At 45.6% G+C, this 27,201-nt stretch overlaps 3 protein-coding genes across 4 annotated transcripts in view; 2 read left to right on the forward strand and 1 right to left on the reverse strand.

The window, feature by feature from the left end:
• On the reverse strand, positions 1-3,300 carry LOC129051834 (putative RNA-binding protein 15B). The gene is made up of 2 exons (XM_054539272.2): positions 3,270-3,300; positions 1-2,007 (listed from the first exon to the last, which is right to left on the reverse strand). Exons 1-2 carry the CDS (start codon positions 3,298-3,300, stop codon positions 1,250-1,252), a joined length of 789 nt encoding a protein of 262 aa, XP_054395247.2. The 3' UTR covers positions 1-1,249.
• On the forward strand, positions 1,539-15,138 carry ZNF548 (zinc finger protein 548). The gene is made up of 4 exons (XM_024237041.3): positions 1,539-1,806; positions 5,857-5,891; positions 8,722-8,848; positions 10,104-15,138. The coding sequence occupies exons 2-4, from the start codon at positions 5,868-5,870 to the stop codon at positions 11,561-11,563; spliced, it is 1,611 nt and encodes a 536-aa protein (XP_024092809.2). The 5' UTR covers positions 1,539-1,806; positions 5,857-5,867; the 3' UTR covers positions 11,564-15,138.
• ZNF17 (zinc finger protein 17) overlaps positions 8,722-27,201 on the forward strand; it is a 24,831-nt gene continuing 6,351 nt past the window's right edge. Inside the window, exons 1-2 of one of the 2 annotated variants that reach the window (XM_054541227.2) lie at positions 8,722-8,848; positions 22,504-23,029. In XM_054541227.2, the coding sequence (XP_054397202.2) occupies positions 23,015-23,029 (15 nt within the window). In that variant the 5' untranslated portion in view covers positions 8,722-8,848; positions 22,504-23,014. Of the gene's footprint in view, positions 8,849-22,503; positions 23,030-24,522; positions 25,115-25,213; positions 25,255-27,201 lie in introns of those variants that run through there. The other variant, XM_063719770.1, reaches the window with a different exon arrangement.

The raw sequence follows: 27,201 nt of genomic DNA on the forward strand, positions 1-27,201 counted from the left end.
GGAATAACCTACATAATTACTAATAGATTTCAGTAATTTTTTTATTTCACAAATGTTTTTCACATTTCGACTCCCTGTGCAAATACGGTTGTAAACACAGGTGAAATTTTAAATCACTTCTGAGGAAGAAAATAACATAATGGAATTCCACACCTTTTTTGAGGATAAGATGTGCATATGCTTCAACTATGAAAACGGTAGACAATGTTGTCCAGAAATGGCATGTATCAGCTGCTCTTGAGGAATAAAAATAAAATTCTAAGCACCCCCTAACTGACTGAATGGATGCCCTCTTGACCGTGAGAACCCTAGAATAACTTTGGTAGCTGAATTCACCACTATAGAGGAATGGGAAATCAGACACACCTCATTATATCCCCTACCACACTACAATCATTAGGTTTTCTTCCCTAAGGGCTAAATAGAAATCAACCTTTTCAGAAGACTACTAGCTTATCTTCCAAGGTACAGAACAGAGAGAAGATGAGATTATTCATTCCTTCATCCTTCTATGAGACATCTGCTTTCTCTATTCCCTTTTCCCCTCACGTGTTTACTCTATCTTATGTAAAATGTAGATTTACTGGGCACTAACTAAAGTTTCACATGTCTGTAATCATTTATCTCACTGCCAACCTCTCTTCCTTTTTAAGGAAAATGTATAATAAATACTAAACCTCCTAAGAACCTCTTTGGAAAAATCAGCCACAGATGCTTCTGTGACTTACAGTTTTCTGGATGTGCCCTTAGGCTGGTCCAGTAATCCTCTATGATTTGTGACTTATGCCTCAATCACTCATTTTGGTCATCACTCTCGTTTTCAGATAGGATTGTGATTCTTAAAATAAATGGAAAATATCTCAGATATGAAGTAGTAAGTATTATTAGAATAAAAGCGTTGCACCCTTCGTAGGAACACAATCGCTGACTCTACAGTCAGGTAAGACGTCTTCTCTTTGATTCAGAGGCATAGCTTCACCCTTTCAACCTACTTCAGTGTCTCCTGCCATCCTTCCTACAAATTCTAGTCCCTAGGCCTAACTGTGTAGTCTTTCTTTCTTCTTCTGGACCAAACATATTGAAGCTTACTAAACAGACGCCAAAGCGTAACTGTATGTGTATTTGAAAAGCAATAATATGGCTGGCAGGCATGAGTAGAGGCAGACTGCCTTTATGGTATGGGGTGCGTCTTTGGACGTGTAGTTATTGGGAATTAGCTGTGTTTAATAGAGTCTTAAGTAATAAGTTGCTAACATTTCTGTAAATATCCTACACTACAATCCAAAAAAATACCGTATGTTGCCTTTAAGAGCAAGCCAAGTCCCCTCCTGTCTTTGGAGTCGGGGACTCCGTTTCCCAGCTCCCCTGACAGTGCCACTGGGCCTTTATCTGCCATATAAGGACTGATCAACGCTCTAAGACAAGTCCGGAAGCGGTGTCGAAACTTCATAACCCAGAAGACACTGCAGCTCTCGGCGGCACGACTTACCCAATAAAGGCTTAGAAGGGGACGTTTGCGTGCGTGCGTGCGCACCGACGGAGGGCAGGACTTCCGCCGTCCTCCTGGTGGTGGTCGTTTTGGTTCTCTCTGGTGTTTCACCAGCTCTGGCCTATGGCTGTGTCTGACGTCACCGAAGTGACGGAGCGGAAAAGCGCGAGAAGCGGCTTGGTTCCCACCACGGAGAGGCGGGAGTGAGTCAACTGACAAGCGCTGGAGACAGTGGCGTCCTTGTCTTGCCTTTGTCGCCCCCGCCCCGCTCTTCCCTGGCTGGGCTGGCGGAGGCCTTGCTGATGAACCTGACTGAGGTGGGTGCTCCGTCCCAGGCTCCCCCGCCCGACCGGTCCTCCCAGTGCTGAAGCCCCCTGAAGGGGCCTTGCAGGTCAAGGCCCCTTGTCCCGAAGAGAGGGGCGTTCCTGCGTGGGGTCCCCGTATCAGCTGATTTGATGCAGCCTCAGAGCTCCCGTTAGGGACCTCAGGTTCAGGGCATGGAGGCGCTGCCGAGTGGGCTGTGTTGGGGCGTCAGGGGTGTGTGTTGTTTCTGCGGGAAAGAGAGGGTTTTGTGAATTCTCGCTTGGAATGGCAACCTGAGCAGCCAGTAACCATGGAAGGTTGTCAAGGGAGGGACAGTTGGAGGGGGCAGGTCCAGAGTTCGAAGTTTCAAGTTAGGAAAACCAGGTTAGGAATGGACACAGAGAGACTGGCGAAAAGGCCCTGAGGCCACTGCAGTAGACCCAGGAGAATTATGGTTGGGGCTGGACCAGTGACAGTAGAGGGAGATGTGATGAGATTCTTCATAGGCCTGAAAGATAGGGCCGGTAGGTTTTCCTGGTGCTTCAGTTATGTCTGAACAAAGGCAGTGAAGAACCGTTTCAAGTGTTTGTTTTGTTTTTTTGTTTTCTGTTTGAACGTTTGAAAGAATGGAGTTGGGGAAGTCAGCATAAAGAGATTTCCAGGATAAGATTACAGGTTGGATTTTGGACATGGCGATTCTCAAATGTCTCAAGATGTGTATGTCACACAGGCAGGTGGACGTAAAGGTGTGGAGTCTGAGGAAGGGGATTGGGTTGGCGATACCAGAGGGATGGAGGGCGTGGACTGGGCCAGAGCATGGTCTGAGGATCAGATGGAGTAGGGAGGTCTCTGGGGTTTTTTTGTTTGTTTGTTTGCATAAATTTAAGGAGTCAAGTGCAGTTTTGTTATATGGATATATTTGCATAGTGGTGAAGTCTGGGCTTTTAATGTATCCATCGCCTGAATAATGTACATTGTATCCATTAAGTAATTTCTCATCACTCATCTTCGTCTCATCCTTCTACCTATTTGGAGTCTCCAATGTCTGTCATTCCACACTCTGCGTCCATGTGTACACGTTATTTAGCTTCCACTTGTAAGTGAGAACATTTGGTATTTGACTTTCAGTTTCTGAATTGTTTCATTTAATAATGGCCTCCAGTTCCATCCTCATTGCTGTAAAAGATATAGTTTCTTTCTCTTTTTTTTTGTGGCCGAGTGGTATTACTTTGTGTATATATATGGCACATTTTCTTTACCCAGTCATACATTGATGGACAGTTAGGTTAATTCCCTATCTTTGCTATTGTGAATAGTGCTGTGATAAAAATACATGTATGTTTTTTATATAATGATTTCTTTTCCTTTGGGTAGATGCCCAGTAGTGGGATTGGTGGATTTAATGGTAGTTCTATTTTCAGTTATTTTAAAAATCTTCAAACTTTTCCATTGAGGTTGTACTTATTTACATTCTCACCAACAGTGTATAAGCTTTTTCTCTTCTCCATATCCTGGGCAACATTGGTTATTTTTTGACATTTAAATAATAGCCATTCTGACTGGTGTAAGGAGATATTGTGGTTTTAATTTGAATTTGTCTGATGATTAATGATGTTGAGCATTTTTTTATATGCCAGCTTGCCATTTATATGTCTTCTTTTGAAAAGTGTCTGTCCTGTGCTTACTGTGTTGTTGTTTTTTTTTTTTTTTTTTTTTTGAGACGGAGTCTCGCTCTGTCGCCCAGGCTGGAGTGCAGTGGCGCGATATCAGCTCACTGCAACCTCCACTTCCCAGGTTGGTTCAAGCAATTCTCCTGCCTCAGCCTCCCAAGTAGCTGGGATTACAGGCGCCCACCATGAGGCCCAGCTAATTTTGTGTATTTTTAGTAGAGACGGGGTTTCACCATGTTGGCCAGGCTGGTCTTGAACTCCTGACGTCAGGTGATCCACCCGCCTTGGCCTCCCAAAGTGCTGGGATTACAGGTGTGAGCCACCGCGCCCAGCCCTGTGCTGTTAATGAGATTTTTTGTCATTGTTGTTTTGTTATGTTTTGTTTGTTGTTGAGTTCCTTGTAAATTCTGGATATTAGTACCCTGTCAGATGCATAGTTTGCAAATATTTCATCCCATTTTTCAGGTTGTACATTCACTTAGTTGATTAGTCTTTTTGCTATGCAGAAGCTATGTCCTATCTGTCTACTTTTGTTTATGTTGTTTGTGCTTTTGAAGTCTTATTCATGAATTTTTTGCCTAGAGCAATGTCCAGAAGGGGTTTCCCTGGGTTTTCCTTTAGTATTTTTAGTTCAGGTCTTACATTTAAATCTTTAATTCATCTTGAGTTGATTTTTGTATATGGCAAGAGAAATTGGTCCAGATTCATTCTTCTTCATATGGCAATCCAGTTTTCCCAGCATCTTTTATTGAAAAGTGTGTCCTTTCCGTAGTGTGCGTATTTGTTGCCTTTCTCAAAGATCAGTTGGCTGTGGATATGTGGCTTTATTTCTAGGAACTTTGTTCTGTTCCATTGATCTTTGTGTCTATTTCTGCAGTCAAATGCTTTACTACTGAGCTATACACCTTATGTGTCTGTTTCTATACCATTACCATGCTGTTTTGGTTACTACCAACTTGTAGTATAATTTGAAGTCAGATGGACTTAATTTGTGGGAAATCTTGATGTTGTCATTTCAGGTGGGCTCTGTGTTGAGAGAGCAGAGGGCTGAGACTTGGGGGCCAGACCACTGGTGGCTCCAAAGACATCATACTGTGTCCAGAAAGGTGCAGACCTGGCATAACAGGGATTCTGGATTGTAGCTATAAAAAGAGAGGCCTGGACTGGGTAAGCACATAGCCTGGGATGGAGGCTGAGGTGTGAGGTGGTTTCGATCCTGCACCTGCAGGCTTCGTTGACCCTCAGGGCCACTCTCTGTTGAACAAGAGAAATGTTATTGAGGCTGGTGGAATAGCTGGGTTCCAGATCAGAGCACTGCTTTTTCCCCTTCTCTACATGTCAGGGCAAGAGGGGATGATCTACTGCCCCAGCCAAGGTCTCCTGGCAAGCTCACTTTAGAAGATTATGTAGCAGGTAGACCTGGTTGCAGAAAGGACCAGTACTTGACCTGCCTACTCTTCCCCTCTCTGTAACTCATTAACTTAATAATGTATGAAACACTTACTGATTTAAACCCTAATTAGACAATATCTTTCTAAGTGTGTGCAAACAGGTAGGCAGTTAATAGTGAAGTCATTATGTTAAATTTCTAAAAGTGAGCCGGGTGCAGTGTACAGGTGATCACACCTGTAATCCCAGCACTTTGGGAAGCCGAGGCGGTCGGATCACCTGAGGTCGGGAGTTCGAGACCAGCCTGACCAACATGGAGAAACTATGTCTCTACTAAAAATACAAAATTAGCCAGGCGTGGTGGCACATGCCTGTAATCCCAGCTACTTGGGAGGCTGAGGCAGGAGAATCGCTTGAACCCGGGAGGCGGAGGTTGCAGTGAGCCAAGATCACGCCATTGCACTCCAGCCTGGGCAACAAGAGCAAAACTCTGTCTCAATAAATAAATAAATAAATAAATAAATAAAATAAAAATAAATAAATAAAATTTTCTAAAAGTGCTTCATAATTGGTTTGATGTTAATTTATCTCATTTACTTTCCTTGGAAAAAGTTAATATCACATCCTCTAAAATCTTAAGCTAAAAACTACATGAAAATTTCAAAACCCCACTCTTTCATTTGCATTGAACTCATGTACAAAACCGTTAATCTTGGACCATAGCAGCTGATATATATAGTACATGCTACTGATGTTTGATACTAATATGAGCCCTGTGACGGGGGCAGCTGTTCTTGCAATCTATTTACAGATGGGGACGCTGAAGCTCAGGTGGGTTCAGTTCTTTTCCATGGTCACAGAGCTGCAGCACTGAGGCCTGAGGAACTTTATTCAATGAATTGAGATCAGTTTGCTCCCAGGCAGGGCAGACGAGGTGGTGGTCCATCTCAGCCTGAAGGATCCTTCCATGGCTGTCAATTTCTCATGGCCTTTCTCTTCCCTCAGGGTCCCTGGTGATGGCAGAAATGGACCCTACACACGTGAGTAGAGTGTTTCCTACCATTCATCCACCCTGGTTCTCTCCCAGATGGTTTTGGCAGGTGACAAAACCTCTTTTCCTGTCTTTCTCTTATGTCTGAAGAGTAGGTGGTTTCACCAGTTTCAGTATTACAAGTTGGCTGCTGGGTTACATAGACTGGTCCCTGTTTTTGGGAATTGATCTGATAAGATATGTTAGGGCTTCTTGGGCACAGGATTCAGAATGTTTCAATGTTTGGAGGAGAGACTGAGCTGGGTTTTTAGGGAACTGCAAATGTCTGTTACATCTGGTAGGAATATGGAGCAGAGTGGGAGGTGGCTAGAGACACACAAACATCAGGCCTGGAATGACAGCCTAGGCCCTGGGTCTCTAATCTAAGGGAAGTGGGAGACGGGGAAGATTTGAAGCAAAAGAGGTAGTGATAGGACCCTAGTTTAAGAGACTTTCTTTGGCTTCTGAGTGGAGGACAGACTGTGGAGGTGAGGGTAACGGCAGGGAGATCTGAGAGGATGCTTCTGCAGCAGTCTAGGTGGATGTTGGTGGTGGCTTGTCAAGAGTTGTCATAGCTTCAGTTTTAACTAGAGCTGCCCACATTTTATAATATAGAGAGTGAGGCAACTGGGGAGGTGGGATAGAAGGGGAATCAGGAGTGGCCCCATGGTTTTTGTTTGGAAGCATAGATGCTCCATCAGCTAAGATGGGAGAAGTCAGCAGTATTAGGAATTTTCAGAGTGAGTATGAGGAGTCAGTGTTTGTTCAAGCCACAGATGTCTCAGAGACTCCTGGTGGAGGAGTTCAGGTTGGAGACGTCCACGCTACGGTGGCTGTCGTATGGACCAGGATGAAGCCATGGATTCAGTTTAGGTGACAGCATCTCTAGGTTATGGTGGCAGTGCTGATCGAAGACAGAGAATTGGAATGGGGCATGAGAACTGGGTCTCTTACTGGGTACCTGTGCAGTGGTGGAGGAGTCACTAGACAAATGAGGGAATAGAGTGTTTGTGGGGATGAGTGTATGTGAGATGGTGGGGTATAGAAGTGAGAAAGGCTTCTGAAGGAGAGTGGACATGATGGGGTTGCTGATGGGGGATAATGGGTGAGATTGGAGAGTTGCTAAGTAGCAGTTGGGAGGAGGTGAGGATGGGAGTTGTATTAATCCGTTTCCATACTGCTGTAAAGAACTACCTGAGACTGGGTAATTTATGAAGAAAAGAGGTTTAACTGACTCACAGTTCTTCAGGCATAACAGAAAGCATAACTGGGAGGCCTCAGGAAACTTACAATCCTGGCGGAAGGTGAAGGGGAAGCGAGGCACATCTTCCCATGATGGAGCAGGAGAGAGGGAGAGAATGAAGGGGGAAGAGCCACACACTTTTAAACAACCAGATCTCGTGAGAACTTACTACTATGAGAAAGGCAAGGGGAAAATATGCCCTCATGATCCAGTCACATCCCACCAGGTCCCTCCCCTGACACGTGGGGATTACAATTCAACATGAGATTTGGGTGGGGACACAGAGCCAAACCATATCAGGAGTGGAAATGTGGAGGTCAGTGCAGCTGGGCTTGGAATGAGGTTTTGGTGGAGAGCAATTTTCCTGACTGTTTATGGGACAGAGTGTACCATGAGGCAGAACACAGCTGAGAGTATGTGAAGTCCTCACATGGTTTGGGCAGCTGACAGTGAAGTGAGAAACAGGGCCATGTAGGGAACCTTCAATCCAGGGCCTAGGGCTGCCCCCGGTGCTAGGGGACTTTGGTGTTCTGGGACAGGACTGGGAATGAATTGGATGCTGAGCGTATTTGCCGTGCACCACCTGGTTTCCATGTGCAGAGTGGCCTGTTAGGAGCTGAAGGAAATGCCTGTGGTGTGGGCTGGGAGGTGTCTGTGGAATTGAGAGGAGTGGAGGTGTGAAAGATGGGATTGGAGTGCTGTCCAAAGAGTGATGTGCAGGCAGGAGGAGTGTGAATGGAGGGCCCCAGGCCTTGGCCCTGGTAGCTCAAGGGAGGAGGATGAGTCTGAGTTTGGTTGTCTTGGGAGGCAAGATCTGGGTGACTCCATGCAAACTGGCTGTCAGGAGAGGATGGATCCCCCCATGGGAGGCCCACATCCTAGAGGGTGCTTTTCTACCTTGTCGTTCACCTGTTTTCTCTGTGTGCTGGACATGGTAGCCAATGGAAATGGGGAGAGAAAAGTCACTTATGCCACCTGGATGTGGTTTCTCTTCCACATTGGGAGGGTGTGGAAGAGATTGAGCAAGGAATGGAGGTGTAGGGGACAGCGATGAGATCCTGGAGAGAGAAATGTAGCAGTCATTTTACCTATTGGGTTTTAATTTATGGATGTGAGTGATTGATGCTGGGGACAGGCCAATGACTGATAGAAGATATTTATTCCTTGCATTTCCCCAAGGAGGGTGCATACCACATAACACAGGGCCACATGGTGAGGCACCAGATTTGGTCAGGAGGAAAATTGGAGTGAGGGGAAAGTTTAGTTTAGTCCATAGACGTTATTGGGGTTTCCAAGGGAAAGCAAGGCAGGGCTGGGCGTCAGGATAGTTTGGCTAGTTTAAATAATTCCAGGACACCTGGGCTATTGGGACTGTCCCTAGTTTTGCAGTACCTGGCCCTGGGTTGATTTAGAGCATAGGAAATACTGGCTTAGTTTGAGAATATGGGCCCAGGGTGGTAGGGGAGATGGAAACACATTTGGCTGTTAGTTTGGCCCTGTGTTTAATGGGTGGTAAATATAAGTAGAAAATAGAGAACTTAAGTAAATACAGCTTGAAAAGAAGCTGCTTATGTATTCATCTTTCCCAATTTGGCAGGCCCGTGTGGTCTTTGAGGACGTGGCCATATATTTCTCCCAGGAGGAGTGGGGGCACCTTGATGAGGCTCAGAGATTGCTGTACCGTGATGTGATGCTGGAGAATTTGGCCCTTTTGTCCTCACTAGGTAAGGCCCTCACACTTGCCCAGTGTCCTGGGTTGGGCTGTGTTACCCCTTTTTACCCAAAGGCAGCTCTGCGTTTCCCACAGTGAGACCATGGGTGCTGCTTCTTTTCCCTGTTTCTTGGCATATATGCTGTGGGAGTCAGGGCTGGGCTGTGTGTTCTATACCCCCTTTTTCCTAGCATCCCCATCCCTGCTGCTCTGAGGCTTACAAGAAAGGGCTCAGGAGCCAGAAATGTTGAATTTGGCATAGAGACCCCACCAGCCTTGTCTGTCCCTGGTCAGGTTACTCTGTCCAAACACATGAGACCTGTGTTCTGTTGTCCCCTTTCTCTCGCTGATATTTCTTGGTGCCTTCCTGTGCTTGGAATTTCAGGCACTGCCCTGGTCACTAATTCTGGGGACTGCTGAGTTGACTGTGCAGGACGCAGGACTCTTCTGTGAAGTTCTTACGATTATAGAATATGGGATGCCATGGGCTTGATCTCTCTGGGCATGTGCTCTTTACCCTTTTTCTCTTTCTTTCCCCTAGAGACGGCCCTAGGTACCTGAGAGGGTGGATATTACTTCAACAATGGCATTAGAGGCTCAGGGACATGGCCCTGGTTCCTGGGAGTTGGGAAAAGGGTTGACGTCACAGGTGGGGTCAAATCACCCTGGGAACCAGTCCTGTGTTCACCGTTGTTTGTTGCCAGGGCCGCTGGCCACAGATTTCTACCTTTTCTTCCCCATTATCATTTCTAGTATGATTCCTGGCCCCTGCACCTCCAATGCCCCACAGTCTGTACTTCTGGGGCCACCACCTTTCACCCATTCTTTTCCACTGCTCCCTTTGAATGCCTGCCAACGCATGGCCTGTATTTAACATGGTGTGAGGTCTGCATGTATCCCTGAACACGAGCTCCTCTGTCACTGTCTGATCTCTCTGGGTTTGGAGAGAACCTTCTACACACTGCTTGCCAGTCTCCAGCAACCATGGCTTGTTGATGGCTGTTTTCAGAGGAGTGAGTTGGAGACCCTGCCTTCTCTCTCTGTACCATACCCCTCCCTTGTATGCTTACCATCATCAGGGCTCTCCCATTATGGGGCCTTTCCAGGCCCAGCCCTGCATAGTGGACCCTCCTCTCACTGGCCTTAATGTCCATGATGTCCCCAATCCCATGGCCTTATTTGTGTGTGTGCCTGACACACATTTGTGATGGAGCTGCTTCCTCCCACAAGAGTCAACATGCACTTCTCCAGCATTTCTGTTCTGACAGGTTCTTGGCATGGAGCTGAGGATGAGGAGGCACCTTCACAGCAAGGTTTTTCTGTAGGAGTGTCAGAGGTTACAACTTCAAGGCCCTGTCTGTCCAGCCAGAAGGTCCACCCTAGTGAGACATGTGGCCCACCCTTGAAAGACATTCTGTGCCTGGTTGAGCACAATGGAATTCATCCTGAGCAAGACATATATATTTGTGAGACAGAGCTTTTTCAGCACCCAAAGCAGCAAATTGGAGAAAATCTTTCCAGAGGGGATGATTGGATACCTTCATTTGGGAAGAACCACAGAGTTCATGTGGCAGAGGAGATCTTCACATGCATGGAGGGCTGGAAGGACTTACCAGCCACCTCATGCCTTCTCCAGCACCAGGGCCCTCAAAGCGAGTGGAAGCCATACAGGGACACAGAGGACAGAGAAGCCTTTCAGACTGGACAAAATGATTACAAATGTAGTGAATGTGGGAAAACCTTCACCTGCAGCTATTCATTTGTTGAGCACCAGAAAATCCACACAGGAGAAAGGTCTTATGAATGTAACAAATGTGGGAAATTCTTTAAGTACAGTGCCAATTTCATGAAACATCAGACAGTTCACACTAGTGAAAGGACTTACGAGTGCAGAGAATGTGGAAAATCCTTTATGTACAACTACCGACTCATGAGACATAAGCGAGTTCACACTGGAGAAAGGCCTTATGAGTGTAACACATGTGGGAAATTCTTTCGGTACAGCTCCACATTTGTTAGACATCAGAGAGTTCACACCGGAGAAAGGCCGTATGAGTGCAGGGAATGTGGGAAATTCTTTATGGACAGCTCCACACTCATTAAACATCAGAGAGTTCACACCGGAGAAAGACCTTATAAGTGCAATGATTGTGGGAAATTTTTTAGGTATATCTCCACACTCATTAGACATCAGAGAATTCACACTGGAGAAAGGCCTTATGAGTGCAGTGTATGTGGGGAATTGTTTAGGTACAACTCCAGCCTCGTTAAACATTGGAGAAATCACACTGGAGAAAGGCCTTATAAATGCAGTGAATGTGGGAAATCATTTAGGTACCACTGCAGGCTCATTAGACACCAGAGAGTCCACACGGGAGAAAGGCCTTATGAGTGCAGCGAATGTGGGAAATTCTTTCGTTACAACTCCAACCTCATTAAACATTGGAGAAATCACACTGGAGAAAGGCCTTACGAATGCAGAGAGTGTGGGAAAGCCTTTAGCCACAAGCATATACTTGTTGAGCACCAGAAAATCCACAGTGGAGAAAGACCTTATGAGTGCAGCGAATGCCAGAAGGCCTTTATTAGGAAGTCTCACCTGGTTCATCACCAGAAAATCCACAGTGAAGAGAGGCTTGTGTGCTCCATGAATGTGGGGAATTCTTTAGCTAAAACTCCAACCTCATTAAACATCAGAGATTTCACAATGGAGAAAGTTTACCATTGACTATTGTAATTGGGTAGTAATGTCATATAAATTCCACATTTTTATGCAACTAATCTCCAGAACATTTTTCCTCTTACAAAAAAAGTAAAATGCTGTAGCCATTAACAACTCATTCCCCTTCCCTGCTTCCCCAGAAATGTCTCAACTATGTTTCTATACTCTGTATCTATGAATTTGATATCTATTGGTACCTCATATAAGTGGATTCATACAGTATTTATCTTTTGACACTGGCTTATTTCACTTAGGATCAGGTCTTCACGGTTCACCCACGTTGTATAATGTGTCAGAATATCCTTCCTTTTTAGGTGAAATAATATTCTATGGTATTTATATACCACATTTATTTATCCATTCATCTGTTAGTGGATGCTTGGGCTACTTCCACCTTTTGCCTATTGAAATAATGCTGCTATAAAGATGAGTGTACAAGTGTCTATTCAAGATTCTACTTTCAATTCTTGTAGGGTATATACTCAGAAATGGTGGTGCTGGATCATATAGCATTTCTTTTTTTCTTTTTTTTTTTTTTTTTTGAGACAGAGTCTTGCTCTGTCACCCAGGCTGGAGTGCAGTGGTGTGATCTTGGCTCACTGCAAGCTCCGCCTCCTGGGTTCGTGCCATTCTCCTGCCTCGCCCTCCCAAGTAGCTGAGACTACAGGTGCCTGCCACCGCGCCTGGCTAATTTTTTTGTATTTTTAGTAGAGACGGGGTTTCACCGTGTTAGCCAGGATGGTCCTGATCTCATGAACTTGTGATCTGCCTGCCTTGGCCTCTCAAAGTGCTGGGATTACAGGCGTGAGCCACCGTGCCTGGCCAGGATTTCTATTTTTAATATTTTTGGGAAAATTTTTTTCATAGTACCTGTGCTATTTTACATTCCCACCAGCAGTGCACAAGGATTGCAATCTATATACATCGTCACCAACATTGTTCCATTTCTGTTTTTGGGGTTTTTTGTAGTGCCTTTTGTTTTGGATAGAAGCCATCCTGTTGGATGTGAGGTGGAATCTATAGTGTCTTTCATTTTTATTTTGTGAATGATTAATGATGTTGAGGATCTTTTCATGTGCTTGTTAGGCATTTGTGTATCTGGAAAAATATTCAAGTCTTTTTTTCCATTTTTAATGGGACTATTTGCTTTTTGTTGTTGAGTTGTAGAAGTTCTTTATACATTCTGGATATTAACTCCTTACCAAATATATGCTTTTTACATATTACCTCCCAGTCCATAGGTTGCTTTTTCACTCTGTGGATTGTGTCCTTTGATGAAATTTTAAATTTTGATGTACTGTTGACTCTCTCTGTCTGTGGGCTCTGTATTCATGGATTGAAGCAACCATGGATCAAAAGTATTTGGAGCATCCATGGATTGCAGTGATCATTAATCAAAAATATTTGGAAAACAAAAAGGGTAGTTGCATCTGTACTAAACATGAACGGACATTTTTTCTTGTCATTATTCCCTAAACCATATAGTATAATAAATATTTACATAGCATTTACATTGTATTAGAAGTTATAAATAACCTAGTGATTATATAGGAAGATGTATGTAGGTTATATGCAAACACTATGCCTTTTTATGTGAGGGATCTCTTGAGCATCAGATGATTTTGGTATCCACAAGGGGTCCTGGAATCAGTCCCCCACGGACACCAAGGGATGACTGTAGTCCATTTTATCTATTTTTACTTCTGTTACCTGGGCTTTTGATGTTATATATATATAAAAATTAGTATCAAATCCAACGTCAAGCATTTTCCCTATGTTTTATTCTAAGAATTTTATATTTGTAGGTCTTACATTTAGGTCTTTTTTTTTTTTCTTTTGGAGACAGAGTCTTGCTCTGTCACCCAGGCTGGAGTGCAGTAGTGGAATCTCAGCTCACTGCAACCTCCGCCTCCTGGGTTCGAACCATCACCCCACCTCAGCCTCCCAAGTAGCTTGGATTACAAGTGTACGCCACCACACCTGGCTAATTTTTGTATTTTTAGTAGAGATGGGGTTTTGCCATGTTGGCCAGGCTGGTCTTAAACTTCTGGCCTTAAGTGATCCCCCTGCCTTGGCCTCCCAAATTGCTCAGATTACAGGCAGGATTTGTAATGCACTGTACCTGGCTACATTTAGATCTTTAATCTACTTGGGGTTCATTTTTGCATATGGTTTAAGGCAAAAGTCCACTTTGTGTGGCTATCCAGTTTTCCAAGCACCATTTGTTGAAAAGAGCATCTTTCCTCTGTTGAGTAGTCTTGGCACACTTGTCAAAATCATTTGTCCATATATGCCATGGTTTATATGTGGATTCTCTATTTTATTGGTCATATGTCTGTCTTTATGTCAGTACCACACATTTTAGGTGTGTGTGTGTGAGACTCAGTTTTGGGGACAAGGCTAGTGGGCTTTCACACTCCAGACTGCTGTATTCCAGCCCAAATTATTCAAATTAGCCAGTCCACGGGGAACATGGAAAACATAGCTAATGCAATCCCCTTGCCTTACCTAAGTTGTCCCCTGCAGCCTCAGGTTGCTGTTACTCTGTCTCAGATGCAACCTTCTGTGGGACCCTACCCAAGTTCTCTCATTCTTAGCTATAGGTAATAAATAGTTCTGATTTTGTGTATCCAAGTGACATTGGGTTGTTTCCTGCTATCAGAAGAACCCAGAAAGGTATTATGAATCTAATGAATGTTGGAAAGTCTTTAGCCATTAGCATAACCTCATTTCGTGCCAGCAAGTTCACCCTAGAGAAAAGTAGAAGTGAAGGCAATGTCATCTTTCCTTGTTAACATGATAACTCAGTAGAGCAGTGCTTTGGAGATTAGCTTTTTAGGGAGAGAGCCAGCAGTTGAGCCTCCTGCATCTAAACATCCACACTAGGGATAATGTCCATACTGCCAGATACATGGGAAGATTTTGTGAACTGTGTTGCACTTTTCAACTTGACTGGGGCCTTTCCCAGAGTTATGCCCCTGCCAGTGCCTGTTTAAAAATGTCATCTGTTTTCTACCAACTGGCAAAGAGCCACGGTGTGTAGCATTTTAGTCACATTAAAATGCAGTTATGGTAGCATGCTGTGTTCTCTATCTGAAGAATTCACTAGTCACTTGAACACTTTGGAGTCCTCACCCCCCCTCTTATGATTGATTAGGGCATAGACATCAGCCTTGGACAGAAGACATGGACTGGCTTTGGCAGGCAGATTGCAGAAATTTCCTTTCTCCAGGGGAAAGTATTGGTTATCTCATTGATAGTGGTAGGAGGCAGATAAATTGCTAGACAGACTAAGGATGGGTCCCTGGTGAAACCCAAACTTCAAGCCAACGACAGTTTAAAGCCTGAAAATTGAGCTGTCAGTTCCAAGTGGAGTCCGTGACTGGAGTGAGAACTTCCTCAATGCCTTTTAGCCAATCAAATGGTGCTTTTTCCAGGCCCACCCATGGACCAATCAGTACGCAGTCCCCATTCTAAGCCCATAAAAACCCTGGGTCCAGCTACACACTGGGCTACCCACTTTCAGGTCCCCTCTTGTTGAGAGCTTTTCTGCCACTCAATAAAGTTCCCTGCCTTGCTCACTCCCTGGTGTCCACATAACATCATTCTTCTTGGTCATGGGACAAGAACTCAGAAACTGCCAAATGGCGGGTGTGAAAGGAGCTGTAATACTGTAGCCCTCCTGCCTTCCACCAGCCCCAGGCAGCCACCCCATGTGACAGGAAGCAGCGGCAGCAGGGCCAGGCCAGCCCATGAGCCGTGGGCTGGAGCAGGGTGGCAGGACCAAACAAGCTGTGACACACCCCCATTCACTGAAGTGTGTGGATGGTGGGAATGGACAAGCTGTAACACAAATGAGCTGTAATGCTTCCTTGGGCCTCAGACCTTGGGATTCCCTGAGCAAAAGCTGTAGCACCCCTTGGGGCTCTGCGGTTGCTGGCATCTCTGAGTTTTTGGGTGCTGCCATGTCCCCCTTGTCCAGATACCAGCTTCCAAGGCAGAAGCCGGTCGCAGCATGCCTGGACCAGCTGTAGGCCAAGCACAGAGCCATGGTGGGCACAGGATCCGGCTGGTAGCATGAGCCAAGCACAGCCTGTTGGACTGAGTTAGTGGAGTGAGCCCAGCAGGCCAAGTGATGTCTGGGCAGAAGTGCTTCGGCCATGGAGGTTTCCGGCTGGTGAAGTGGCACGGAAAGTATCCTGTGTCATCATGACACTTGGGATGGAATTTTCCAGCCTGCCAGTCGCCCACACTGTGAACTCCTTCTCACCCCTAATGCACACACATACCCTGGTTGGTTTTGTGATAATAAAGGTCACATTGTTTAGGCTACCTTAACTCTTGGAAATCTAGTCACCGTATGCAGTGGGTTTTGAACAGAATTGGTCTCTGCTAGAATAAAAGCATGAATGGTTTTTTGTGAGACCTTTACTTTATGAGCTCCAGAGGGAGCAGTAGGAAGCAAAAGATCAGTTCGTATGCAGATTTGGACCAATTTGCATTGCCATGAGAAGCCTCCTGGGAAAGTGTGAAAGACTTCTGCACAAAATCTCAAGCCCTGAGTACAAAGATTATTTGTATTCAGAAGAGTACAATTTGAGGAGAAAACAGTTGCCTTGATGTTTAAGGCATTGGGCAACAGTATGCATTGGGTATCCCTACCTATATTTCCCATATTTCCCCTGCATTGATGAGGGATAGCTGTTTCTTGTGACCTGCTGGAAGCTATGGGTCCTGAAGTAAAACGCTATCTAGGTATATGTTCCTGGCTGTTGACCTTTAGGGCCAGATGGAAGCCATATTCTTTTTTTTTTTTTTTTTTTTTTTGAGACATCTCGCTCTGTTGCCCAGGCTGGAGTGCAGTGGGATGATCTCAGCTCACTGCAACCTCGCTTCCTGGGTTCAAACAATTCTCCTGCCTCAGCCTTCCGAGTAGCTGGGACTGTAGGTGCACGCCACCACGCCCGGCTAATTTTTGTATTTTTATTAGAGATGGGGTTTCACCATATTATATTGGCCAGGCTAGTCTCAAACTCCTGACCTCGTGATCTGCCCACCTCAGCCTCCCAAAGTGCCAGGATTACAGGCGTGAGCCACTGCACCTGGCCGGAAGCCATATTCTGTAATAAATACTGGTTGGATTAATAGGACATGGGAGAGACTGCAGTAGAGTGGATGAGTCCCCTCTAAAGGAGCACTCACAAATGTCCCGGTAGCTATGGCTGTGTGGGGTGGGGTATTACAGGAATTCCAAAGACCTAAGGACCTGTGTACCTCCTGTAGCCAAGGTCAATGTCAGAGCAACTAAATCAATGATTTTATGAATTCCTGTAGCCTCCCTGGACTATAAATTTCAAACCATATTTGCATCATCTACATAGGGATGGGCCTTGAGCCTTCCCTAAAGATAAAAAGCCTACATAGCCCGTGCTGCCCCATCACCTGTGTGTTGGAACATCTTCCTTGTTTCAAGCTAAATGAGTGCTTTTTTGTTCTGTTGAAGTGTGTCATGTCATGCCTGGTGAATTAATAAATCTGTCCTCTGCAACTGACAGGGTTCTTCCACTGTGAAACAAGAGGGTTGTGTATAGGTTGTGTTTAACTAACAGAGTTAATTAAACCTTTTTACTTTAAAAATTACTCAGTCTTGGGCCGGGCGCAGTGGCTCACGCCTGTAATCCCAGCACTTTGGGAGGCTGAGGCGGGCGGATCACGATGTCAGGAGATCGAGACCATACTGGCTAACACAGTGAAACCCCGTCTCTACTAAAAATACAAAAATTAGCTGGGCGTGGTGACAGGCACCTGTAATCCCAGCTACTTGGGAGGCTGAGGCAGGAGAATCACTTGAGTCCGGGAGGTGGAGATTGTGGTGAGCTGAGATCGCGCCATCGCACTACAGCCTGGGAAACGAGCGAAACTCCATCTTTTTTTTTTGACACAGAGTCTTGCACTGTCACCCAGGCTGGAGTGCAGTGCTGTGATCTCAGCTCACTGCAATCTCCGCCTCGTGGGTTCACGCCATTCTCCTGCCTCAGCCTCCCGAGTAGCTGGGACTACAGGTGCCCGCCACCACACCCAGCTAAGTTTTTGTATTTTTAGTAGAGACGGGGTTTCACCGTGTTAACCAGGACGGTCTCCATCTCCTGACCTCGTGATCCGCCCACCTCGGCCTCCCAAAGTGCTGGGATTACAGGCATGAACCACCGTGCCCGGCCACTCCATCTTAAAAAAATTTAAAAAATAGTTTATCTCTCTATTTTTGAATTCACTTTTTTGTTTGTGGGGGTTTTGAAGATGTATCAATGGTTTTGGTTGAGTAGGGCATTTTAGCTTTACTTCTGAGTGCATGCAGCAGTAAAGTTTTTTTATGATTTCCTTGGCTTTAAACAGCTCAAGTGGTTTTCTCGTGTGTTAGGGTGCACATTGTTAGTTATTAGTGGAGGTTTTGGTAAAGTTGTGCTGGGAACAGAATGCCAGATGAGCTTATCTTCAGGCTTTAGCAGTACTACTGGTGGTGAGCTACGAATGTTTATCCCTGTGCTTTGTGGTGCTGAATGTTGGTACCTGTGTTGGCAGTTCTAGGCAGGCTGATTCTTAGGCCTCTGGTTGGCTTTCTTAGATGCTGATTGTGATAGCAGTGTACCAAGCATGTGAGTGTACTCTTGAGCCCCTGGGCTGCTGGTGTGGCATCCGTGATGGTGGTGGCAGTGGTGCGAAACTCTTCTGGGTTTCATTTACTGTGCTCATTAGCAGTGGTTGTAGTGGGCTCTGTGGGCCAGCCACTAGACCAGCAGATGGCGCCTGCAGACAGGAGATGGCTGAAGTGGGCGCAGTAGGGTATTTAGGCCTAACCTCAGCGCCCTAGGAGGAGTGCTCAGGTGTTTCACATGGTGGACTAGGTTGTGCAATCTCTGGGGGATTTTAAAAGTTTATTTTGCAATTGAGAATGGGATGTTTAGAATTTTTGTCTCCTACAGACTAAAGGTAGAGTATGGGAAAAAAAAAAAGCAAAACTAGGAGTTTAAAGAAAAGGAGAGAGAAGAAAAAGAAATGAAGATACAATAATACAGAGAGAACAGAGGAGAAAACTTTATTTATATTTCATACCTGTGATGTGACATGCCCGGAGTTAGGAGCATTCATAAGCACCATCTCATATTATCCTCCAACTAAGCTACTCATGTCAGAAAAAATTAAAATTAACAAAGGTCAACAGGGAGTAAGAAATAGAAAATGGAAAGGAAACAATTTTGGAGTGAGACCTACAAAATGATCTCAGAATTTACCCTCTGATAAGTCTTTCTTTGATCCCAGAGTGCACAAAATGTTACATGAAAAAACAAATTAATATAATTACATCTAAATTTCAAGCTTTCTATTTCATAAAGATTATGAGTCAAAATTGAGTGAGTTCAGGGACTCAGAGAAGCATTTAAAATATCTAAATGTGCTGAGTTTTACGGTTTTAGGCATGCGAGTTTTAGATTTTTTTGCTTTTTTCTTGAGACAGGGTCTCTTTCACCCAGGATGGAGTGCAGTGGCGTGATCTCCACTCACAGCAGCCTCCACCTCTCAGGTTCAAGCAATCCTCCCACTTCAGCCTCCCCAGTAGCTGGGACTACAAGTGCGCACTACCGTGCTTGGCTAATTTTTAACTTTTTGGTAGAGACGGGGATTTCACTATACTGCCCAGGCTGGTCTCGAACTCCTAGACTCAAATGATCCTCCCACCTCCACCTTTCAAAGTATTGGGATTACAGGCATGAGCCACTGTGCCCAGCCAAAGTTTCAGAATCTTCTTAAAGGAATAAAGTCAGAGATCTTAGAAATGAACTAAAACATGAGCATACAATAAACAAGAGAGAAAAATCAGAAGGTTATCAAGAATATGAATGGATATTCAAACTCGTTAGTGTTAGAGAAATGCAAATTAGATATTATTGCATGTTACTTTAAGTTCTATAAATTACTATACTATGGAAAGAAATATGGGGTGATGTAGCTGCAATCATGTTTATTTCATGGAAGAGTCAAAGACTGTAGCAGTTTGATAAAACAATCTGCACAGGTACTGTAAAAAAATGATTTTCTAGAATATCATGTGACACAGAAAGCCTGTTTCTGGTATATCTCTCAGTCAAGTCCATAAATTCTTATGTGAAAGAAGTTTTCTCACAATACTGTTCAAGGCAGCAGGGACATGGAGACAATATGTTGTAGCATTAAGTGTAAGAGGAGGACCAAAGACATCTATGAGTGAAGTAGAAGACTGAATGTCCACACTAAAGTACAACAGGGCAGTTACTAGCATTTAAGTAGACTTCGACACAGGAGTATATGTACATATTCAACACACATTTTGAGTACCAACAAAGGGAGAGAGAAGTCTATAGTACAGTACAATTAAACTACACAAAAAGTAACAGTGGTCCTCTTTCTAAAACACATGTAAATACAAAAACACACAACAGACTTTTAGAATCGTTGTCTACAAGTGGTGGGATGATGAAGTGTGAGGAACAGGAATGAGTGGAAACATGTCGGAACATTGAACAAGATGAGGTCCTTGTGGGGAAATAAGAAGAGAATGCCCTTTCACTGTCCAGAGCCTCCTAGGCCATTGTCACCATACAGCCGCTCATTACATGAAAGTGGAATTTCAAAAGGTAGCGGAACACCTAATAAAATATATTAAAAGGGCTGGGCACGGTGGCTCATGCCTGTAATCCCAGCACTTTGGGAGGCCAAGGTGGGTGGATCATGAGGTTAGGAGTTCAAGACCAGCCTGGCCAATGTGGTGAAACCCTGTCTCTACTAAAAATACAAAAATTAGCTGGGCGTGGTGGTGCACACCTGTAGTCCCAGCTACTCGGGAGGCTGAGGCAGGAGAATTGCTTGAACCCAGGAGGCAGAGGTTGCAGTGAGCTGAGATCATGTGACTGCACTCCAGCCTGGGCAACAGAGCAAGACTCTCTCTCTCTCTCTGTCTCCATATATATATATATATATATATATTCAAAGATATATGGCCTGTCACCAAGTATTAGATGGATGTTTGGGCCAGGCGAGGTGGCTCATGCCTGTAATCCCAGCACTTTGGGAGGCTGAGGCGGGTGGATCACCTGAGGCCAGGAGTTCAAGACCAGCCTGGCCAACATGGTGAAACCCCGTCTCTATTAAAAGTACGAAAATCAGCCAGGCGTGGTGGCCATGCCTGTAATCCCAGCTACTCCGGAGGGTGAGGCAGGAGAATCGCCTGAACCTGGGAGGCAGAGGTTACAGTGAGCCGAGATCGCGCCATTGCACTCCAGCCTGGGCGACAGAGACTCTATCTCAAAAAAAGAAAAAAAAAAGTTTGTTTAGTTTGTTTTGGTAAATATCTAGAAATAGAATTGTAGGATGGTAGGGATGTATTGTTGGTAAATGATTAACATGTTTTTAATTTTCAATTTTTTCAGAGACGGGGATCTCACTATATTGCCCAAACTGGTTTTGAACTTATGAACTCAAGTAATCCTCCTGTCTTAGCTTCCATGTAGCTGGCACTCCTGAACAGCTTTAACTCTTCCAGACCTTCAGTTGGGTGGTTTTTCTTTTCTTTTCCTTTCCTTTCCTTCTTTCTCTCTCCTTCCTTCCTTCTTTTTGTAATTTGATAAACCAAGTTTCAACACTTTGGCCAAAAAACTGTCTTCTCCTTTACTGAATATCTCAGTGCTCCATTTTATTTTTCCCTCACCAATTCTGCAGGAGAGATCACAAGACTATGTCCATATCTTTATTTGTGGGGGTATGATTTTCAGCTAACATAGCTGCTAAGTGATTTAATTTACAATTATAGTGGTAGAAAAATAGCTCTAACTTCTGAGGTTTTGTAATTTAGTGTAAAAAGCTGAATACAGGACATTTAAAGTGACCTGACAAGGTCAATACAGGACTGAGGACTAATTCATTAAATATGTCTTACATGTCTTATAGGATCACAGACAGCTAGCAACCCTATTCCTGATGTGTCCCATGCACTTAGTATTGTACCTGGCATCTAATGAATGTTCATCAAACATGTTAGAGTAATAAATACGACAGCACAGTTTCCCTGTTCAGTTTTACTTTTCTGGTAACTCTTTTAATGTATAGTCTTTACCTCTCCCTTCAAGCTGTTAATGCACAATGTTTTCAAGTTTGAAAAAGAATCCGATTTTGGACACCAAACTTGAGTGTGTCCAAGGTTCCAGGACAACCTTAGCTTTTTTCCTCCTATCACAAATATGTTTCTCTATAACTATTTTTGCCACTTTCTTTGGATATCTAAATAATCATCAGTAATAGTTTCAGTAATAGCCATTTCACAAGTGTTATTCAGAGACAATTTCAACTCCCTGTGCAGACACTGTTGATACAATTTCAGGCGAAATGATAAACCACTTTCCAGTAATGAGATGAGATCATGCATTCCCAAACCTTTATCTCAGGGGTAAGATGCTTTCTTTGCACAAGGGCTTTGACTGGTGGAAGGCCACACTACTCTGGCAGATAATGGTAGATAAGTCGCTTTTCCTTTTCAGTTAGGTTTCAGTTTCTTAAAATAAGTGGAAAATATCTCAGATATAAAGTAATAAGTATCATGTGAATAAAGTGTTGCTGGGTAGGCTGAAAGACAATACCTGATTATTCAGAAAGGAAAGATATTCCTCCTCAAACTCCCCATCATGCCATGTCTGGGTCTTTTCAATGTGCCCAGCAGAGCACATTGAAGATCATAAAACAGTCTCCAGAGCTTCGTTCTGTGTGTATTTGGCAAGCACAAAAGAGCTGACCGCTATGCGTGGAAGACCAGTTCTTTATGGTTGGCCACGTTCCTTCGGATGTTCGTCCTTTGGGAACTTGCTGTGCTTTACAGAATCTGAAAGGGCAGGTCTCTGAAACATTTCTCTGACTTGTTCTAGACTGCCTTCAGGGAAAATCTGGATGCTTGCCGTTTAAAAGCCAGTGAAGCCCCTCCACGTCCTTGGAGCCCTGCAACTGCATTTCTCAACGCCTCTGGAGGATCCTCCTGGCTTTCATCCTGAACGCGAGTTACTTAAGTTCAGAGGCGGGGCAGGCAGCGGCGTGGGAACTACATTACCCAAAAGACACAGCGGCGGACACAAGCAGCGAGTGTAGCCAATGAAGGCCTAGTGGAGGGGCGGCTACGTGGGTTCGCAATGCGTGTGGGCGGGACTTCCTGCAACGCCCTCTAGGGTTGTCAATATGGCTGCGTTGGGATCTGTTCACCTTCAGGCTGAGTCGAGACTGAGGTTAAAGAGCGGAAAAACGCGAGAAAAGGTTTCCCCGTTGTACAGAGGCTAGAGTGAGGCTCGGCTGAATCGGTTGCAGGCGTTGGTGCCTCTGTCAGCGTCCAGGTCACCGCCGCTCCCGCCCCGCTCTTCCCTGGCTGTGCTGGCGGAGGCTGCGCCGATGAACCTGACTGAGGTGGTTGCCGCGTCCCAGGGCGCCCCGTCCGACCCCTCCTCCGAGTGCCGAAGCCCTGAGGAGGGGCCCTGTAGGTCAGGCCCCTGTGTCCCGAAGAGAGGGGCGTTCTTGTGTGGGGTACCGGTGTCCGCGGTGCTGTGAGGCGGGGAAGCTCCTGTCAGGGACCTGCACGTGCGAGGCTTAGAGGCGCTGCAGAGCCGGCGGCACGGGAGCCGGAGCGTCTTTGTCTCCACGGAGCTGAGGGTGAGGCGGAGTCTCGTCTGGGAGGGCAGCGGAGCCACTGAAAGCCGTAGAAGGCTGTGCAGGAAGGGTTATGCCCAGAGGTAGACGTTTAAAGTTGGGAAAAACAGGGTTTTAAACCAGGACAAGGGGACCGCTGAGGAGATCCCTTGAGTTATGGTAGGGATGGGCCAGAGGGGTTGCAGTAGAGGGGAAGTGTGATGAGATTCTGGATGGATCTCAGAGAGAAAGTTGACAGGATTTCCTGCTGCATCAAATATAGCAGTGAGTGTAGTGAAGGGTCTAGTCCATGGATTTTGTTTTGGCCTGAAAATCTGAAAGAATGGAGTTGGAGAAGTCAGCTTAGGGAGCAGGTTTCAGAGAGGATTACGAGTTGCATTTTGGAGGGCTGAGTTTTGGAGGGCAGATCATGGGGTGGGTCCATAAGCCTGACGCTCTCTTTAGAAAGGCGCAGACCTGTCATAGGAAGGATTCTGGCTCATATCTGCAAAAACGGAGTTCTGAATGGGTTAAGGAATTGGCCTAGGCTGGAGACTGAGGTGTGAGGTGGTTTAGATTTCTGCACCTGCAGACCCAGCAGCCCCCCAGGCCCACTCTGGAACAATAGGAAGGTCATCCAGACTAGTGGGGAAATTGGGTCCAGACGGGGGTAGGGCTTTCTCACATCTAGTCAAGGGCCTCCAGCAAGCTTCCAGCAACTGAATTTGTAGCAGGCAGGCCTGGTTGCTGATGGGACCAGTAACTGACCTCCTTGCTTATCCCCTCCCTACAACTTATTTATTTATGAATGTATACAACATTTTTTTTTTTGAGACAGAGTCTCGCTCCATCGTCCAGGTTGGAGTGCAGTGGTGCGATCTCGGCTCACTGCAAGCTCCGCCTCCCGGGTTCAAGCAATTCTCCTGCCTCAGCCTCCCGAGTAGCTGGGACTACAGGTGTTCGCCACCGCGCCCGGCTAATTGTTTGTATTTTTAGTAGAGACAGGGTTTCACCGTGTTAGCCAGTGTGTTCTCTATCTCCTGACCTCATGATCTGCCCGCCTCAGCCTCCCAAAGTTCTGGGATTACAGGCATGAGCCACCGCGCCCGGCCGAATTTATAAAACATTTATTTAACCACTAATGAACCAGTATCCTTCTAAATATGTACACATAGGTCGGCAGTTAGAAATGAATGTAACCAATAGTTAAATTTATTCACTTAATAATTGTTGAATGTTAATTCTTCTTTTTTCTTTTTTTTTTTTTTTTGAGACGGAGTCTCGCTGTGTCGCCAGGCTGGAGTGCAGTGGCGCAGTCTCGGCTCACTGCAACCTCTGCCTCCCGGGTTCAAGCGATTCTCCTACCTCAGCCTCCCGAGTAGCTGGGATTACAGGCATGCGCCACCATGCCCATCTAATTTTTGTATTTTTGATAGAGACAGTGTTTCACCATGGTTGGCCAGGATGGTCTTGATCTCTGAACCTCGTGATCCGCCCACCTCGGCCTCCCAAAGTGCTGGGATTAGAGGTGTGAGCCACCGTGCCCGGCTGAATGTTAATTTTTCTATTTGTTTGCAATGGAAAGTTTTATGTATCACATTTCCTTAACACTGTAAGAAGTAGGAAAAATACCCGAAATTTCAAAACCCATCCATGTCATTTGCACCAAAAACGTGTACAAAATATTTAATCCAGTAGAAAGAGATTGCTGGTACATAGTGTGTACTACTTATGTTTGATGCCAATATAAGCCCTATTAGTTGGCAATCCTTTTAATCTCTATTTTACACATAAGGGCACCGAGACTTAAGGAAGTTCAGTCCTCGTCAAGACACTGAACCCTGAGGACTTACTGTGTAGCCTCAGGTAACTTTGCTGTAGTTGCAGGGCCAGAGGTGGTCGTACAGTCAGCCTGTAGGATGTTGCAATGCTGTCTTAATCCTCATGGCCTGCCTCTTCCCACAGGGTTCATAGCAGTGGCAGCAATGCTTATGGATGCTGGACAGGTGAGTGGAGAGTGTTTCCAGCTTTCACCTATCCCAGATGGTTTCAGCATGCTGATATAGGGAATGGTGTTATCCTGAGACTGTTCACCTTTTCTTCTGTCTCCCTTGGGTCCAAGGAGAGCCTGTAGTTCCACCAGACCTGGGTTCCAAACTCAGTCCCTGGTTACATAGAGTGGTTCTAGTTCTCACAACTGATGGTTTGAGATTTGGCAGGGCATCTCAGACACAGGATCCAGAATGTTCAAATGCTTGGTGGTGAGACTTAGGTGGGATGCTTAGAGAACTGTAGCTTAATGTTCTAGTTGGCAAGGATAAGGAGCACAGCAGCAGGGCAGGAGGTCGGGGCATGCAGGGATCAGGCATGGAATGGCAGCCTGAGGTTGTCTAGGTTTTTGTTTTTGTTTTGTTTTGTTTTTGAGACAGAATCTAGCTCTGTCGCCAGGCTGGAGTGCAGTGATGCGATCTCAGCTCACTACAACCTCCGCCTCCCGGGTTCAAACGATTCTCCTGCCTCAGCCTCCTGAGTAGCTGGGATTGCAGGCGCCCGCCACCACGCCTGGCTAATTTTTGTATTTTTAGTAGAGATAGGATTTCACCATGTTGGCCAGGATGGTTTCAATCTCTTGACCTGGTGATTCACCTGCCTCGGCCCTCCCAAAGTGCTGGGATTACAGGCTTGAGCCACCACACCTGGCCTTGTTTTTTTTTTTTTTTTTTTTCCAGACAGAGTCTCGCTCTATCGCCCAGGCGGGAGTGCATCGATGTGATCTCGGATCATTGCAACCTCTGCCTCCCAGGTTCAAGCAATTGTCCTGCCTCAGCCTTCCAAGTAGCTGGGATTACAGGCATGATCCAATACACCCAGCTAATTTTTGTATTTTTAGTAGAGACAGGATTTCACCATGTTGGCCAGGCTGGTCTCGAACTCCTGGCCTCAAGCGATCTGCCTGCCTCAGCCTCCCAAAGTGCTGCGATTACAGGTGTGAGCCACTGTGCCCAGCGGTTCTAGGTCTTTAGTCTGAGGGGGGTAGTAGCTAGGGAAGGTTTGAGAAAGAAAAAAGAGGTGATTTGACCTAGATTCTTTTTTTTTTTTCTTTTTGAGACGGAGTCTCGCTCTGTCGCCCAGGCTGGAATGCAGTGGCGTGAACTTGGCTCACTGCAAGCTCCGCCTCCTGGATTCACGCCATTCTCCTGCCTCAGCCTCCCGAGTAGCTGGGATTACAGGCACCTGCCATCACGCCTAGCTAACTTTTTTTTGTATTTTTTAGTAGAGACAGGGTTTCACCGTGTTAGCAAGGATGGTCTCGATCTCCTGACCTCATGATCTGCCCGCCTCGGCCTCCCAAAGTGCTGGAATTACAGGCCTGAGCCACTGCACCCAGCCAGATTTGACCTAGATTCTAAGAGGCTTCCTCTCCCTGCAGAATGGAGGACAGAGTGAGGGTTAGGGAAGAACCAAGGATACCTGGGTGATAATTCCTGCCACAGTCCAGTGGAGGTTGGTAGTGGCTGGACACGAGTGGCGGCTGTGGAGGTGGGAGGGGTGGGTGGCTTCTGTAGGTTTTGATCTAGAGCTGCTCACATTTTTTGATGTACAGAGAGAGGAAGCTCGGGAGGTAGGATGCAAGAGGGAGTCAGGAATGGCCCCATTGTTTTGGCCTTGTTGAGAAGGTTGGATGTTCCAGCAACTAAGATGTGGTAAATTTTGTAGTAGGGGGAGTTTAATAGAGCATATGAAGAACCAGGTTTGGGCTAAGTCAAAAATGTTCCAGAGACTCGAGTAGAGGTGCCAGACTGGCAGCTGAACACACAGGGATGGAGTTCATTGGAGGTGTTCAGGATGGAGACATCTACTACATGATAGCCGGTGTGTACACCATGGTAAATCTGTGGGTCAGATTTAGGAATAGACATCTTTAGATTCTGGAGGCAATGCTGTTAGGGAGA

Source organism: Pongo abelii, chromosome 20, assembly GCF_028885655.2.
Source record: "Pongo abelii isolate AG06213 chromosome 20, NHGRI_mPonAbe1-v2.0_pri, whole genome shotgun sequence".
NCBI classification, from domain to species: domain Eukaryota; kingdom Metazoa; phylum Chordata; class Mammalia; order Primates; family Hominidae; genus Pongo; species Pongo abelii.

Excerpts from the sequence above, each read along its gene's own strand:
- LOC129051834 (XM_054539272.2), bottom strand. The coding sequence starts at position 3,300 with ATGGAGAAGAGAAAAAGCTTATACACTGTTG. Across the intron at positions 2,008-3,269 it reads AAAAAGCTTATACACTGTTG|CCCACTCGGCAGCGCCTCCA; the intron begins GTGAGAATGTAA and ends GCCCCAACACAG.
- ZNF548 (XM_024237041.3), top strand. The coding sequence starts at position 5,868 with ATGGCAGAAATGGACCCTACACAC. Across the intron at positions 5,892-8,721 it reads CAGAAATGGACCCTACACAC|GCCCGTGTGGTCTTTGAGGA; the intron begins GTGAGTAGAGTG and ends CCAATTTGGCAG. Across the intron at positions 8,849-10,103 it reads GGCCCTTTTGTCCTCACTAG|GTTCTTGGCATGGAGCTGAG; the intron begins GTAAGGCCCTCA and ends CTGTTCTGACAG.